Here is a 17,397-nt window from a genome sequence, read left to right on the forward strand (position 1 = left end):
TTGTGGCACACTTTGGGCTCCTTACCAGCAACCAAGCATTGTTTAAACACCAAAGCCTACCTGAGTGTTGTCGCTGACCATATCCAGCCCTTTATGACCACAGTGTACCAACTCTGATGGGTCCTTCCAGCAAGATAACATACTGTGTCACAAAGCTCAAATCATATGAACCTGGCTGCTTGAACATGACGAGTTCACTGTATCCGAATGTTTCGACAAATCTACAGCAGCTGCGTGATGCTATCGCACCAATATGTACCAAAATCTCAGAGGAACTTTGTTGAATTCGCCACAAAGTAATAAACGGGGTTCTAACCCAGTATTAGGAAGGTGCACCTAATGACGTGTTCCAACACATTTATTGGCAAGCTTAAGGTCACTGGTTCGATTCCAGCTGGAGACACAAGTCCCCTTTGGGGTTATGTCAGGAAGGGAATCCTGCGTGAAACTCAACCCGAAAAATGGAGCCTTTGCTGACATTAGTCCATATCTGAGTTAGAATTTCAGCCAGACACAATGCAGACATCATCTCAGGTTAGTGTAAGACTTTTAATTATTGATCATTTTTCAACCCGTATTACCCAGTTGTTTCAAATACCACAGGAAACGCTCATTTCTTCTTTACAAAATATTTTAATATTTACATGACGAAAAGGAATAGATGAAGAACATAGAAGAGATGAAAGCATGTCATTGAAAGGTCTACATCAACATTACCTTCAGACATGGTTGCATCACTGTCATCTTAATCCCATGTTTTTCAGTCTTTCACATTAGTCACATGCTATAAAAAAAATATACTGGTCCTGGGACATGTCAAAAAATTTGTTAAAAACCCCCCCCAAAACAATCCTCTTAAAAATTAAAACATGGTGCTTTCTCTAGGAAAGAAACCAATAATTGAAAGAAAAAGTAACATTACAGCTACAAATAAAGAAAAGATTTGTCACAGGTTTTCTTTGGAACAAAAGGAAAAAAAGTTAATTATTTCAAAACCTTCTGCATGACATACGCAACTTTTTGTAGTTGTACAAACTACAAAAAGTTGTACCAACAGCTCATGTTTAGCTTGAGCTGTTGATTTACAACTAGCCAGTGCCTACGACAGTCGCATGGGTATGCAACGCTAACCTGATACCGCACAAGATATGCGGCGCCTAGTTTAAAACTGCAAAATAAAGCAAGATTAAAAAAGGAAAAACAGGCATTAAATCACTCTTCTTATGCAAAATACTGCTTGATCAAAGATCATAAGATTATAAATACATATTAAAATATGTACACAGCAAAACAAGAAGGAAAAAACAAACAAAACGCGACCTCTATGAAAATAACCTCATAAAGCCATAATATTACTTATCTCACTGAAATCAGCCTCACAGGCTTAGTGCAGATAGAGAAACGGGGCTCAGCTTGTGAGGCATGATTTTTTTTGTTGTTGTTGTGTTTTTTTTTTTTTTTTTTTATTTACCTCGACAGTTACGGTTTAGTGCTTTCCCACCACACAAGCCCACGCGCTCAGACCAATACAAGTTCTCGTTTTTCTCCCACAAAAACACAGATGCCTCATTCTGCAACCAATCAGAGCAGCCCGCCACTCCAGCCCACTAAGCTCTCCGCTAATCGGGGAAAAAAAGAACGAAAGAAAAGTGGGGCGAGTGGGGATACGCCAGTAAACGCAGGGCAAAAACCTCTTTCATACTTCTCACCCTCTCCAGTTTCCATTAGGACACGACAGCTCCTCTTTGTGGGCAAACTGTGGCACTGCAACACATTCTCACCAAGGGATCCTTTTTATTTTTTTATTTTGACAAGAGGAAAATCTTTTTTTTAAATAATCCGCAGCAACAAGAGTGCGAACTCGACAAGTGTTTTGTTGTTTGACTGGGGTGATGGGAGGGACAACGCATGAAGAAAATCCAGTTTGATATGAATCTGTACAAATCTGTTTGATAGCTGCTCACCAAAGAGAGACTGTATGGTTTTGTCTTCTGTCTGTGTGACTTTATATGTTACAGATGTTTATATATATATATATATATGTACACAACGTCCATGCGTGTCTCTCAGCACCCACCCCCCCCTCTAGCTGTTGGTGACAGTGGTGCCGCTGCCCAGTTTTATGATCATTTGCTGGCAGTCGTGGAGGGTCCTCTTGTCTCCCAGCTTCTCCAGGGTGCGGGCAGCGTCGGCCAGCATGCCCACCCTTTGGCCCGGAGCCGAAAGAAAGGACGGAGGAAGGTAGCGGCACGCCAGCATCACAGCCTCCGCCTGCTCCCGCTGGCCAGGCCGCATCTCACACTCCTCTGCACACACACAACACACAAAAACAAAAACAGTTAGTTACTGTGGAATTTCGGGTGATCTTTTTGATGTCGTTAACCAGCAACAGCCAAACAGAGTTTAATCACTGATCTGATTTATAACGAAAACTGAAATGGCCTGCCCTTCTCCAAAAAGCCTCCCACCATCACTTATAAACACAATGACAAATCAACAGCATGTCCCAGCTTCTCTGTCTGCCACAAAACAAGCTAAATGAATGGTAAATAAAGCAAATACTAAAAAAAAAAAAAAACTAAAGTAATTGAGTCTAACAATCCATAGATTGCTTTTAGTGTAAAATATATTAAAATATATTGGATTTCACCTGTTTATCCATTTATCAAGTATTCTAAAGAACCTTAGAAAGTAATGTAAAGAAATTGTTTTCTAGCAATTCAGGAGGATCTCCGAATGTCTCAAACAGATATATACTTAGTTTAATAAAAAATAAGTCAAGAAAAAGCATCACATCCACAGAATGTAGAAGCTGCACTTATTAAATGCTGGCCCTTTTTTGACTAGACTTAATAAAGAAATACATTTTCAAAGCAGACGGATTAGATAAGGACTGAGTGACATAAATATTCAGAGCTTTCTCTGTTACTTCACCAAATTAAAAATATCAACAGGAGTTATTAAAACAGAATCACCAGTGCAGACTGAATGAAATATCAAATCCACAGTAATATTGTACACACACACACACACACACACACACACACACACCTGTCTTGGCTCCGGGTGTTGCTCTGCGCCGCAGTGAGCGATCCAGAAGCTGATGTGTGCGGGTGGGACTGGCCCCCGCCATCAGCCTGGCCGTAGCTTCATGGAGAAACAACTGGAAAGGGATGGAGTGCAAAGAGAGAGAGGTGAGAGAAGAGGAGGAGGAGGAGGGACGATAGCGAGTGATGATGACTCACACATAATGCTCGGCTCAACCTCTGAGAGACTTTGAAGTCTTGTGAACAATGCTGCTAAACGCTTGCCTCAGGGTATGTGTGTGTGTGTGTGTGCATGTGTGCTGTAACACCTCCCAACCTCACAGAGAACTATATATACCCTGCACTGCCTGCAAATACGTGCACTGGATTATATTTGTATCCATTTCCAATGTGCTGCTCTGTGCCTTTATTAAGTGAAGAAATTCTATTCTTTTTAATTCACTCATTCACGATACATATGCAGCAGATTTGTGTTTTACACTTTCATTAAAGAGCATCTTAAGATTCATCTTAGCATGTTTTGGTTTGGATAGCATGCTGCACTCAGATCCAGTGTCTTTGTATGCAACTACTGAAATAGTTTTCAGTTGAGACAAACTTCAGATTTAGCACAAACTCTTCCCTCATATTAGGCCCAGCACAGAGCTTTGATAAACCAAAAGAGAAAACTTAAAAGACAGAATGTGGTGACAAGGTTTTACATACTCTTCGCATCGCAGGTCTGAAACTCTGTGCCAATTTGCGTAGCGAGCTGAGGTCTTGCTGAAAGCCCACGAGCTCTGGTGGAGAGGCCTGCTGAATGCCCGCAGGGCCGCTGGTCCCCGCTGAGCCTTGTCCCGTGGGAGTGGCCCCTTGTTGCTGCAGACGCCAGACATTTGTCCTCATAACCAGCAGCAGATCGCACAACAGCAACTGGACAACCTAGCGAGAAATAATTAGCTTTAGTGCTCAAATATTCTCAACTTAAAAACAAAAATGAAAAGAAAAGGGAGAAAAAAAGCCCCAGTCTCCACTGACCTCAGAACTGGATACTGAAGTATGATGAATATGTCATGTTTTGAAAAACACCAAGAATTAGACTAAAAAAAATGTTTGCATGTTTGTCATACAACACCGCTTCCAGTTTATAAAAATAAGTAATATCCATCACATTTTGCTCAGGATGTTAATCTACAAATAGTTTCAGCTGCTATTATTAAAACAGTCACTTTTCGTTATGTTATGCATCTCTAATCGACGCTAAAGGACATTTTCCACCTCTCCTACGCGAGTGTGTGTTCTGCTGTGAGTGGCCCAGCTCTGTGTTGCACTGCAGGTACATTGCACTCAGCTGAGACACACATGCAATGCAACTACAATGCACTGCAGCTCTGGCCATGCACATACACCGCTGTGAGCTACCTATCCACCAGCATCACCATCTGCTGAGTGCCAGAGGGTAGGACACTGCAGCATCGCAGAGTGGAGATGCTGCGAGGGATTCGCTGTCTGGTGAAGTGTGTCGCTTTGTACTGTGACAAAGGTGCACGTGTCTGTGTGCGTGCATCGTTTAATCACTTTATAACTATGTAACTATTCCCGACACTTTAAGTATTCTTGTGCATTTTTTTTCCCCTCGTGCAGATGTTGCCACCTTAATGAAATGTCCCTCCTAGGTGTAATAAACATCACTTACGTGCACAAATCTGGAAGAGATTGTGCCTTTCTTTGTGCGTACCTTGTCTAAACTGGAGCTATGACAGTGTGGTCCCAGGTTGAGGCTGTCTCGGAGCAGGGCGCTGGCCTTGTCACTGTAGCTCAGACTCAATTGGCAGTTTTCTGGCTTGGACAGCAGAGCTCGCACTGCCCTGAATGTGTTCAGACAGGCTTTGGGCAGAAGACTCCTGATAGAAAGAGAGTGGTGGGCGGGCAACAGACAAAGGACACAGGTTAAAGTGGTGTAAGTGTTAGAGGGTGGGTGGGTGTGTGTCCTTAGCCTGGCATTTGCAGGGCAAAGTTCCAAATTCACATCTTTATACGTCTAACTTACTCTGCGTTCTGCAGACTGCGGGGCAGGTGCTCAACCGTCGGATACAGTCTCTCTGCTGCGGCATCATCTCCTTGGAGCCAGTTGATGATCACCACAGTGATTGAGGACCACCACTTAGAATGAGGGTCACAGCCTGGATATTAGAGGAAAAACAGTCAAAGCTGAGACACCCTCAGACAGAAACAAACATGCAGATATTTAAATCCCAGAGTGTCCACTTTCACATTTAGCATGCATGGCGGTGCACCCGTGCAGACAGCTGCTGTCTGCATTTTGACCTCTGAATCAATCTGTTTCTACCCTGGAGGATTTTGACGACTCCCTCACAAGGAAAAAGTACTCCATTTAACACAGGGCAACACACACAGACTTCTAAAACATGTAGCGAGTAACCTGAGGCTCTGCCAAGAAAAGTCTCCTATTAAAATCCCTGCACAGTCTCTCATCCCTCCCGCTCCCTCCTTCCTCTCAAGGTGATCACCAATTTGACAGTGCTGAAGATAGATGAAGCAATCTAGCGAATGCCTCCCTTTCACCTAGCCCTCTATCGCTCAGATCAGTGATCAGTAAGGACAAAGGAAAGCGGTGGGAGGATGGAAGTCAAAGGGAAATCAAGCTACTTGATCTCTGTAGTGTAAAAATGAACTTTGTCACACAGCTTCTTATTCTGCACACGCAGTAAAGAAAGAGCAGTGTGCAGAGAAGGCTAATGCAATTATTGCAAAAAAGATAAGTAGCAGTGAAGTAAGGAGTACGCATCTAGACAGTGTAACTGCTTGATGTACTTAAGCAACAGAAACATTTAGAGGCAAGTTCTGATTTTTCTAAAAGCAAATTTTAACCAGATTAAAAAGTCGGTACCATTAGTGATCGCTAATGTTTTTAGCGCTGAAGATACACTGTCAAAGATTACTTTTCAATACAAATGAGACCGCAAACAGAAACGACAGTTTCCATAGCCATACCTGTGACAGTTGCCATGTTGGACCCAATAGCAAAGGACTGTGAGGTGGCACCAGCCGCATCTGAAGCATTAATCAACAGCTGGAGATATTCCAGGGCATCGGCATACTCGCTGAGGACACACACACACGCACACACACTGAATGGTTATTTTGCCCCACAAATCGTTAAAATAAAACATACCTACAAAAGGGTTTTCTTTTTAAATGCCAAATTTAATTCTGAGTTTATTATCCTCATTCCTTTCTTTGTATGTTGGCGACTCTATGAGAAGTAAACCGTAACTTGTTGCCAAGAAAAGCAAACGAACCAAAAGTTACAAGAATCGATTATATGAAAGCCCGTCTTGATTTCTCACCCGTCTCCCGGACTTGTATTTTTCTCTCCGCGAGGCTGGGCCACACAGTACAGAGCCTTTTCCAGGAGGTGTTCTCTAAATGCCTGAGTCACCTGAGCCAGAGGATCCACTGCAAGGGAAACCAATAACAAATATAAACATCAGAATGTGCCTGCATATTGTAGGCAAGAGGATTCCAAATTAGGTATTGTAAAAACACAGTTATAGACTGAGTGCAAACTTTTGCTTTCACTGACCAGTGTTGCCAGCTTGGCTGTAGATGCTTTCTTTAGGGGTGCTGCGAATAGCCCAGTCCCCATCCACGAAGAAGCGGTGACCTAGTGGGTGACAAAGCCACTGCATGGCTGGGGGGACACTGCCGCTGGAAGATAGGCAAGCTTGACGAGCACTGCTCAGGAACACACGCTGTCAAAAGAAGGAAAAAAAAAAAAAAAGGTTTTGGTTTGGTGTAGTTTAAAATATTACACGTTAGGACAGATCGCAGGATCTTTAATCACCTCAGTGAATGTTTATTAACCATGAAAGATAAATTAAACAAAATGTCAACTCAAAACTGGTTGTTGTTACATCACGTGAGCACAAAAGAAACAGAGTCGGGGTAAAAACACTGCTTATAAATGACTGAGCAAGACGCGCATGCTTGTGCAAACAACAGGGACTCACAGAGGTGAAATGCAGAACCCTCGGCAAACTGGCTTTGACTCGTAGAGCCGCAGAAACATAGATCTCAGCCAGCGAGGCCACAGGCAGGCATGAGCCAGAACACTCTGCAAGGTTCACTGCACTTAAAGACATGTGCACTGCTGAGAGGTGGCTGCCATTCAGTTTACCTGCAGGCACAGATCGAAGACAAGAAAACAATTTTTTTTTTTTTTAAATATTCACAAAAATTATTTAAACTGGAATTTATCTTTAGACAGAATCTTTTTGCACAGCAAAGACTGCAATGCTTTTTAAACCTTACTTCAAATGTTGCTGAGTCGCTTTGAAATGAATGACAATTCACCTCCTAATGTCCAGCGTGTCACACTGATCTGATCTAAAAGCAGGACTCTTATGGTGACCAACCTGTCATGTGAAGCTGGTGCAAGCGGTGGTAAACCAGGGCGGCATCACGGCTGCTTTTGCAGGCATCCTCCTGCAGGGGGCGATCAGATCGCAGCCCTCCTGCCCTGGCAGCTAGCCAGCGGCCAACCCATAGACGCTGGAGGCAGAATCTTAGCAAAGACCAGAGCGCTGCGCAGGCCAAGTCCAACTGGGAGGTGGGTAAGGGGCGACCGAGAGCCTTCAGACAAGTCCACAGGTTGTGACTGGCTTGAGCAAAATCTCCCTGTGAAGTGTAAAAGATAAATAGTGAGAGAAAACAGACGAAGAGCCACTTTATAGATTCTGTGAGAGTTCAGAAGGATTTCTGATTTAAATATGGTCAAATTCCTCCTTGTGGATCAGTACACTTTGTCAATTGGGCACACGTTGAAAAGAAAAAAAGAAGCATACTCTTGCCAGGTCCAGGTCAGCCTGTTTGCGATGCCTCCAGAACAAGACGGATGATCCAGAATGTGGTCTGGTTACAGGTTCTCCATACACCAACAGCCGTATTAGAACTCCTGATACCAGAATACCGTTCAGTAACCACACCAGTATAGTCGGGAGCATCCAATCCATCCAGCCCCATGAGTCAGCTATAAACAACACAGAGTCATTTAACTGCAAAGAAAATCTATTTATTGAGAGCTAATTATGTGAAATTTGAATCACTGCCATCTGTCTCCCTCCCAGCATTTTCCCCACTCTGTACCTGCGACATCCACACCCAGGACGGTCCTGCCCGCGTGATGGGTGCTTACAGCTTCAGTATTTCCAGATGAGCTGCTACCCGATGAACAGAACAGAGCAGCCAAAGGGTTGAGGGAGAGGAAGAGAAAGGTAAAGGCGCACAACGCCATACGGGAACGGTCCAACATGCCAACGGCACTGCCACCTGCTGTCGACTGGTCCGGCGTGCCTATATTTGGCTGACACACGAGAGAATCCAGAAGGACACATTTGTGATTATTCAGTTTATTAATTCAGGCAGCAACATCAATCTGACAAAAAGTATGAGTAATTACATTTTTGAGGTGTTATAGTGGTTGATTAATAGTTGAGCGCTGTACACAAGCTGTCAAGCATCATGGGTGTTCATGGAGAATTTTTTCGCAGCCAAAAGAATCACGTTTGTATTTTTTTTTTGTGTCTATTAAGACTGACAGTTGCAGTGTGGTCAAGGTTTCTGTTGGCAACAGTTTCCTAGATTGTTCATGGGAGCGCCTGTGAAGGAAGTTTAGCAAGGTGAGGTGCTTTAAGCCGTCACCATGGCACCGACCAAACTCCAATTCACAAAAATCAGCTGATGCCAAATTTTATCACCAGAGCACATTTGGGTTAAAGGAAGAAATAGGCCGAGTTCGTGTGACGTCACTCCTGCCGTGACGTCACTCCGGCAAGCACACACGCAAGGCAATGGCGGTGTGACGAGCCAAAAACAGACTCAGGCGAGCTCACACTTTCAGAGCTCGGCACAGACAATGTTCTCTCCCACGTTTGTAGTGCAAAATGCAAAGCTGGAAACGGCAATGCATCTAATCTGAGGAAACACCTGGTCAAACACAAAACACAGCTCGAAGAATGCACCAGATCTGATAGCCCGAAAGCCAAATTCACAATCACTGCAGCTTAATTTAGCACATCTGTCACCAGTGTACAAGAGTGTGAACCAATGGATGATGACGATGATGAAAAATCTTCGTCAGGTAATTAATTAGTAAGTCGGACACGCTGCACGCAAAAAAAACAGGACTTTTTTCACTGTGTTGTTTGAAATTTTAACTCGCGTGCTGTTTACGGCAAACATACACGTCATGTGAGATTGTATATCCAAAGCATTGGTAGATAATCGCAACTAATTATAGCTTAGAATTAATATTAAATGTGTTATAATAATAATAATGATAATAATGGATTGCATTTATATAGCGCTTTTCGGGGCCCTTAAAGTGCTTTACAATACCACTATTCATTCACTCTCACATTCACACACTGGTGGAGGCAGCTACAGTTGTAGCCACAGCTGCCCTGGGGCAGACTGACAGAAGCGAGGCTGCCATGTCGCGCCATCGGCCCCTCTGGCCAACACCAGTAGGCGGTAGGTGAAGTGTCTTGCCCAAGGACACAACGACCGAGACTGTCCGAACCCGGTGTTCACTGCCAGACAGCGACCAAAGCATTAAATAACAAAATGTTTCAAGTGAGAAGTTTGGACTTATTTTTGTAAGAGAAATCTTGGATTTATTATGTCACAATGAGTAAAATACCAAAAAACAGTACCAAAGCCCAGGTACAGGTATCTGTATCTATTCAAATGTGAAAGGTAACCAAGGCTTGTTGTTCCAGTAAACAAAAGAAATCCCATACAGATGGCACCATATGCATAAAGGAATAAACAAAGCACAGCAAAAACAGGTTTTATCTAGTTTCAGTTAGCCATATCTCATTTTCTATTTTGAGAATATGCAAATCATTAAAGCAGTCTATGGAAAAAAAAACTGTTGGGGATTCATCACAGTGTGAAGAACTGTGTGGACAAATACTTCCAACAATTTAATGTATCTTAATTTTCATTCCCAACCCATCAATTCACCGCATGGGCTCAAATGAGTCCACTAACCAGTGCTGTGCTGGTGTCCCTGCATCCATAAAAAAACCTATTCTAAACATTTATTCACAGCTGCTGCCCATCTTATAAAAGGCACCATTAACACTAACATATGCTACTATCAAGACAATGTCTTTTTTTTTTTTAATGAAGGGCTTGGCCACTTTGCCAGCACACTACCAAATTGCATGCATCCATCTGCAGAGAGTCTGGCAGCTAAACTGACCTGCCTGCATTCTGACAGGGCTGTCACCCACAGAGCGTCCGTTGTTGTGTTTTTCCTTTCACAATGTGCCAAATGTTCAGACTGCTGAGCAGCTGAAATCCTATATCAAGCAAGCACAGAAAAAGATTGTGCTTTCAGAACTACAGCAACTGTTCTCCACGGTTCCCTCGCGCCTGCTTAAAGGTGACGCAAACCAGCGGGAAACATGCCGGTGTATCTACATTTGTCTTTAAACGCTTTGCTTTTGCTGGCCTCGAATTCAAAATAAGAAAGAAAACTTTCAAAATTTGAAATGTTTTCTTCGCATCATTTTCATGTCAATGCAGGATTTGAATGATTTGCAAATTCAGATTTTTTCAAATATATATTTTACAGAGTCCTAACTTTCATTCAAACGCAAACCTAATGGGAACAAACCATCTGTCCTTGCATCTCTATCCCCAACCCTCATCTCAAATGTTTAGTTTAAATGAGCTCTGCATACCTTTGTGTCCTCTCCCATTGGACTGTCAGGTTCTGAGTCACTGCCACAGTGAGAGAAGGAAGTTGGGGAACCCACGTCAGAGGCTGGCGGGGTGGGCAGCTCGCTCTTCACATCAGCCTGTCCATCCACCTCCATGGCAACCAGGTCCTTAAGAGACTCTGTAGAAAAGGGGTTTAAAAAAAAAAAAAAGATGATGAAGGGAGTAGTTAGAGGGTCAATCAAGGGTACAAAAGAAAAGAAAACCCTACAATACACTTCATTTCATTTTATATTTGTCTTTTCAGGATTAAAAAAAAAAAAAAAAAAAAAAAATCAGCAGTCATTGTTGTTAAAGGTTACCGGAATGATTGACTTTCGAGAAATTGAAATAAAATCCCAAGAGGCTGTTGACGAATAAAGAAAAGAGCATTTTAAGCACATACTGTTTTTCTGGGCTGCCATTTTAAGAGTCATGTTCTCTTGTTTGAGCTTCTGGTTAGTCTGCTGCAGGTAACGGATGTAGTCGATGGCTTTCCTCAGTACTGCAGATTTATTGAGCTAGAAATGAAAGAAAAAGACCAACCGAATTATTAGACCTCTGCTGTTCATGAAAAAGACAACTGGACAAAAAAAGAAAAAAAGAATATGGCATAAAAAGCGTGGGATGCTTGTAAATACGTGCTTCTTACTTTAGCATCAGTGCCAGCCACCAAGTCTTTCAGCTCCATGATTTTGTCATTGATGGAGGAGCGGTACCGCTTCTCAATAGCGTTGTGGGCCGTGCGCTTCTCCCCTTTGTGTGGCTGGCCAGCCGGCTTACCACTGATAGCGATGCGGTTGATGGGAAGCTTTTCAGCATCCACCATGACAGGCACTGTAGTCAGGAAAGTACCCCCACCCATGAATGCCTGAGAAAACAGGATGATGTAAGTGCCAGGGTTAACAGCGTGGGTGTAAACTCGACAGCGGTGCACTGTGTGACTTCAGTATTAGGTTTGAGTTCATATTGTGCATCTACCTGCAGCGAAGTGCTCTGTGCTGGGGTGGTGGTGGCCAGGGACGTGGGAGAAGCTACAGTAGTGACCATGCAGGGGTCAGGCTTCAAAGTGGTCAGCAGTAGACTCTCGGCCTTGATGAACTGGGGCTGAAGCAACACCTGAGGACACCAGGGCAGATAGATGCACCGAAAATTCATTTACGTAAACGAGGACTGCAGTGCATTCGTTTTTAAGTCCATCCAGGCTCGCTCAGAGAACACCTTCACACACTTACAGGTACTTGCTGTACGTGGGCTGCGACAGTTTGAACCGGAGGGCTTGTTGACGTGGTCAGGAGAGGAGATGCAGTTGTCAGCCCTTGGAGCTGAGCCTGAATGGCCACTGGCTGAATGCTCGGCGGTGAGGATGACAAACTGGTGGCAGGAGTGCTCACACTGCTGGGACTGCCAGCTAGAAAAAAAAAACAACATATTGATGCCAAAAAGACTTAAATCACACAGGTAAAATTTGAAGTAAAATCCGAGCAATTCCAACTTGAAAGTAACATTTTTATATGTTAAGTATTTGATGGTTTGTGTTAAAATTTCCGTGATCATTTAACGGTGTAGTAGCACACTACCCATTTCAACATTTAAGCTTCCAAAAGAACCGCCAGCTTTAAAAGTAAAAAACACCTGAACTCTTAATTTCATCAAAACTGCATTAGTTTTAAGACTTTGTAGGCAAAAGGTGAACTATGGACTCATTATAAATGCGATACTCTCCAAATGATATGGCCGCTACTTTCGCTTATCTCCACCAAGCTTTAAGAGATATGGATAAAGATATGCACATGCAGTGGACTGTCTACTGTGTACCCACCAATGTTCCACGTCTTGTCCACACACATAAATTTCATTTCACTTGCAAACTCTTACGCAGCTGACCAAAGTCTATGAGATTACGACATTAATTAGAAATCATGCGAGGTTAAATGACCTAGTGTCCTGATAAATGCGATGCACGTGAACAGCAAACTTGCAGGGCACTGGGCATCAGCTGCTAGATTCCATGGTTAACACAAATGTGCTTTATGTGAGCCACTAAAAACATCCTCAGCATTTAACAGAAATATAAATAAACACTTGGAGTTTTTTTCCTTCACAGATGACAATTTGTCATTCTCCCCTTTTTTTCCTTTAGAGAAAAATAACGCTGGTAAATGAGGTTATGTATCTCTATGAGATTCCATTTGTTTGTATTTGAAAAGTCGGTAAAACAGCAGTGCATGTATTGTTGAAAAGAAGTCTAACGACTGAAAGGTTAGCATCACATATTTTAATCAAATCACAATTGACAAAAATGAGACATTAACATTTTCCTTAATAACCCATTTTTTCCCCCTCACTGAATACCTGACACAAGAGGTTTGTCATTTTCACTGCGCAAAAAAAGGTTCAAAAACCTTGAACTTTAACTGTAAATTACAGAACAAAATAAACTGGTTAAGCCAGGTTAATGAAAGTTGTAAAAAGCTAAAGACAGCAGGAAGCTTGCTGGTCAACGATGCAGACAGAACTGGATTAGAAAGATCCAACATCAGACATGCAAAGTCAAGGAACTTGTCTCTATGTGAAGAAACACACTACAATAACATCACAGTTTTATTTTCATCCTTTCCCTTAAAGGTTTTATTTTTAAAGCACAGTTTGATACCCCCTACCATCTAACTCGCACATAATCTATGACTCAATCATCACCATCAGAGAGGGCTTACCTGTGTAGCTGTTTGGGCTGCTGTAGTTGGTCCGGGCCTGAGGCTGTGTCTGTGTCTGTGGTGGAGTCTGGGGTGCAGGAGAGGTGAAGAGTGCCTGAGGCGTTGAGCTGAATGCTGGGTTTGGTCCTGGGGAGCCATTAGGTGAAGCTGCCTGGGAAGGAGCAGACGGGCTGAGAACTGGTTGGGGTTGCTCCACTTGGGTCTGTCTGATGCTTTGAGCTTGTTGTGGGGAGGATGGCTGCTGCCTCTGGGTGGAGCTGGGTACCTGGGCCAGGGGAGACTGCTGGAAGGTGGGAGGCTGGAAGGCTTTGTCTGGGCTGGACGAGCTACGAGTAATAGGAGGGCCCAGCAGTGCATCCAGATGGGGGTTACTGCTTAGGATGGAAGATGAAGATGGAGGTGTGGTAGTGGTGGTTGGGGGGGAAGCTGAGGTGATGGTCTGAGTCAAACCATGAATCTCTTGTATGGGAGGAGCCGTGGTGTATGGAGGGACATCAAAGAGTCCTCCAAACTCCATGTCCTGGTTGCTGATGAGCTGGAGCATGTCTAAACAGGAAGACAAATCACAGCCACTGTGAATGTTATTGTTCAAGTAGAAAATTTATAGCAATTTGCCAGCTTTAAACAATTAAATATGGACCAAGATCAAATCTATAGGAACTGTAAATTTCTCGAGAAAACTTGTTTAGAGATTGAATTACCGTACTATCCATTTCAGTAGCAAACTGCACTTTAATTACCAATTAATCAACCCACATGTGCTGTGACTGTTTATGATCAAACATCACTGGCAACAATTTCAGTCATGCTAAAGAAAATAAAAACGCAAGTTATCATATATCTAAGTATTATTATTAATATATAATTGCAGTGTAGAGTGGGAATGCATAAAAATGGATAAGGCCAATGTGATGCTCAAATAGAAAGGAGCATCACCTTGAAGCGTGTTTTGGTATTGGGTTTAAAAAAAAAAAATTAAAAAAAAAAGCTAAATGGCAACAAACAAAGTTGCATTAAAAAGAAGGTTTTAAAGGGGCTTTATGCAGTCCTGTAAAAAAAGTTTCGTTCAGACCTTTGCAGGCATTCGTTCATGCACAGCTCGTTTAAAGTCTCCCCGCGGCATTTTCTTACCGCGTTGATGTCTGGACCTCAACTGGGTCACTGCAAGACCTTGACTGTTTCCTTTTTCAGCCACTATCTTGTACATTTGCTGCTGTGCTTGGGAGCATTGTCCTGTTGCATGACACAATTTCGGCCAAGCATCGGACAGATGGCCTCACACTTAACTCTAGAATACTTTGAAATACAGAGGAGTTTATGTCAACTCAATCAATGCAGGTTGTTCCAAACACAACCCCCAAGTCATCACCATTCCATCGCTATGCTTAACAGTTGATATTAGGTGTTTATACAGATATGCTGTGTGATGTTGTGCATTATGAATTATTGCTCTAAAACTGTTCTGGTTTGTTTAGCTGCAACTTTGCTCCTGCATGTGCTTTTTAAACTTCAACCCATATTTGTGTTCAGTCTCTTTCCAACTTTACTGTCATTAATGTTAAAATTTAATATGCTGTAGATTATGTAGCTCATGTGTTTTTTTGAGGTTTCTCTGACCGTGAGGTGAATTTGGGACTTCCACAAACCCATGTACTGCGAACCAGAAAAACTTCTGCTTTTATAGAGTCCATTCTTTTCACATAACTGTAAATGTAGTACATCACATGTACTTATGACTACAGCAGTTTAAAATTGCTAAAAACTAAATTTTGTTTTGTTTCATCACATTTTCCATTAACACTCAAAGAATTACTAGAAAACTACTTTAAAATATCCAAGCAGGAGATGGGGTGTCTTACGCAGTTTAAAAAAAACACACTTTACAAGAAAGACTGCCTCTTGTTGCGTTAGAAAACACAGCAAGAAATACCAGGTACAGGTATACAGTACATTTCACACTTTAAGTTTATCAAGCCATTCATCATGTGCGTGCAGCTGTAGGTCCAAGAATCCAAGTGGTATATTATTAATGAGTTATTAATCTTAATTTGTGCTCGTGCACATATGGACTTGTAGGTTTTCATTAGCATGATCTAAAAGATATAAAACATTTTAATATGTATCTTTTCCAGAAGATTTGCTAATTACAAAGATTTAAAACTGACAAAAAAAAAAACTTTACATGGAAAAAAGTGAGATGGCACGTGTTCACTAATCATTTTTTATTCTAGGAAGCAGTGTGCTCTTGAAAGACATAAGACACTGAAATAATTTTCACAGCATTTTTTACAAGGACAGTTGACCGCGTTTAATTTCTCTGTTAAGTGATTCTGAGTTCATGTTGTGACTGCAGTATAAAAAAAGAAAAAAAACGAGCAGCCTGGATTTGTGAAGCAGTGTTGTGTATGAGGTGATCGCTCTTGGCCAATCAGAGCGCATCTCGGAGACTTGCTATGCCGATCAGCCCAAGACAGGAAAAGAGAGGGAGAGCTGCCTGTGGCAATGAGTGTGAGGTTACCATCGAGCAGTGTCACAGAGGGTTACTGTCGGTCAAAGTCAGAGAGATGGAGAGCACGGCCGCAGGATATGAACACTGTTTACGCAGTGCGTGTTATCTTATTTACACTTCGCCCCCTATTACAAAACACATACTGGCCAATTTAAGAAGACTGACAGAAAACTCCAAATCTTAACAATGCTCGAAATACTCTTGTGATTTCGATTGAAGGCTTAAATTGTTGCACGAATTTTATATATGAATCATACTATATATGCTGTTTGTTTTTTGCAAAAACGGGCACGTGGATAGCACTATATTCGCAAGAAAACAAATAAAGTCGTCCACAGAGCATATGGCTAGATTAGTTTTCAACCGATTAATTTGGCATACATAAATACATAAATATTTGTCAAATCGGTCAAGTGAGGCTCTGTGAACCCAAAAAGAGAGGAATGAACGACAGTAACCCCGGTCTATGGAGCACGCTGGGGGCGGGGCGCACACGAAGCTAGCTGTACGTTAGTGTCACATATTCGCCTCATGAAATGCGCTTCTATTTTTCTATTGAACAGTAAGACACACAGACGACTTCTGATATTGCAAGAATCATCGTTATAAATTACTAACAAAACATCCCAAATATCACTTCCGGCTAGCCTCCATATACTTGCTCACTGATAGTTAGCATGTAGCTAACAGTGGATGATGAAAGCTAGCTCTCAGCTTTTAAAAGCTTTTATTTAAAAGATGTCTTTGTATCGAATGTCGTTGTAAGTGATGTTGTTAGTGTGATTATTACATGCAGAACACTTAAAGATACGAAAAGGAATGATAACACGTACGGTGTTACCGGTTTTAGCAACTGTTTTAAGCCAGCAGCAACCATTATATTTTCTTACCATCAATGTCGCTTAGGAGGGCCGTGTCAATATCACTGGGGTCGTTAAGCGACAGTGTTGGATCCAGATTATCCAACGAATGATCGTCAAAAGACAGGCTGTTCATCTTTACTGTCGTGTCTGGGCTTTCCAGTGTAGACTTGACTGACTGTCGGCGAAATCGGAAACTTCTGAGTCCTTACATTTGACAAAAGGACCAAGATCCCTGTCCTTTCGTCACATGCGCAACGCGAGCTGCAACTTTTCTTATTTTTGTAACTTTTGTGTCAACTAACTGCTCACAACTAGCCCCATCATCATCCTGGGAAACTTGTCAAACCAAGCCAAACACCGACGCTCATTCACTACTAACGTGCTTATAGCGGTAGCCAGAGAAACCCATCCAACCGATGATGATTGACAGTTGCCCCAGCCAATCACCCTCCTTTGAACTAGATTCCCACGTCCCTGTTTCTCAGGCTTGT

General features: G+C 42.4%; 1 protein-coding gene across 1 annotated transcript; it reads right to left on the minus strand.

The window, feature by feature from the left end:
- Nucleotides 1-613: 613 nt before the first annotated feature.
- Nucleotides 614-17,295, minus strand: srebf1 (sterol regulatory element binding transcription factor 1). Its single transcript, XM_004558369.4, has 19 exons — nucleotides 16,934-17,295; nucleotides 13,535-14,080; nucleotides 12,053-12,228; nucleotides 11,799-11,936; nucleotides 11,470-11,688; nucleotides 11,224-11,338; nucleotides 10,802-10,959; nucleotides 8,196-8,412; nucleotides 7,895-8,079; nucleotides 7,466-7,727; nucleotides 7,061-7,227; nucleotides 6,634-6,802; nucleotides 6,398-6,506; nucleotides 6,042-6,151; nucleotides 5,077-5,209; nucleotides 4,765-4,930; nucleotides 3,753-3,968; nucleotides 3,052-3,163; nucleotides 614-2,306 (listed from the first exon to the last, which is right to left on the minus strand). The coding sequence occupies exons 1-19, from the start codon at nucleotides 17,037-17,039 to the stop codon at nucleotides 2,086-2,088; spliced, it is 3,525 nt and encodes a 1,174-aa protein (XP_004558426.3). The 5' UTR covers nucleotides 17,040-17,295; the 3' UTR covers nucleotides 614-2,085.
- Nucleotides 17,296-17,397: the final 102 nt, after the last annotated feature.

The sequence above is a fragment of the Maylandia zebra genome, linkage group LG4 (assembly GCF_041146795.1).
Source record: "Maylandia zebra isolate NMK-2024a linkage group LG4, Mzebra_GT3a, whole genome shotgun sequence".
Lineage (NCBI taxonomy): Eukaryota > Metazoa > Chordata > Actinopteri > Cichliformes > Cichlidae > Maylandia > Maylandia zebra.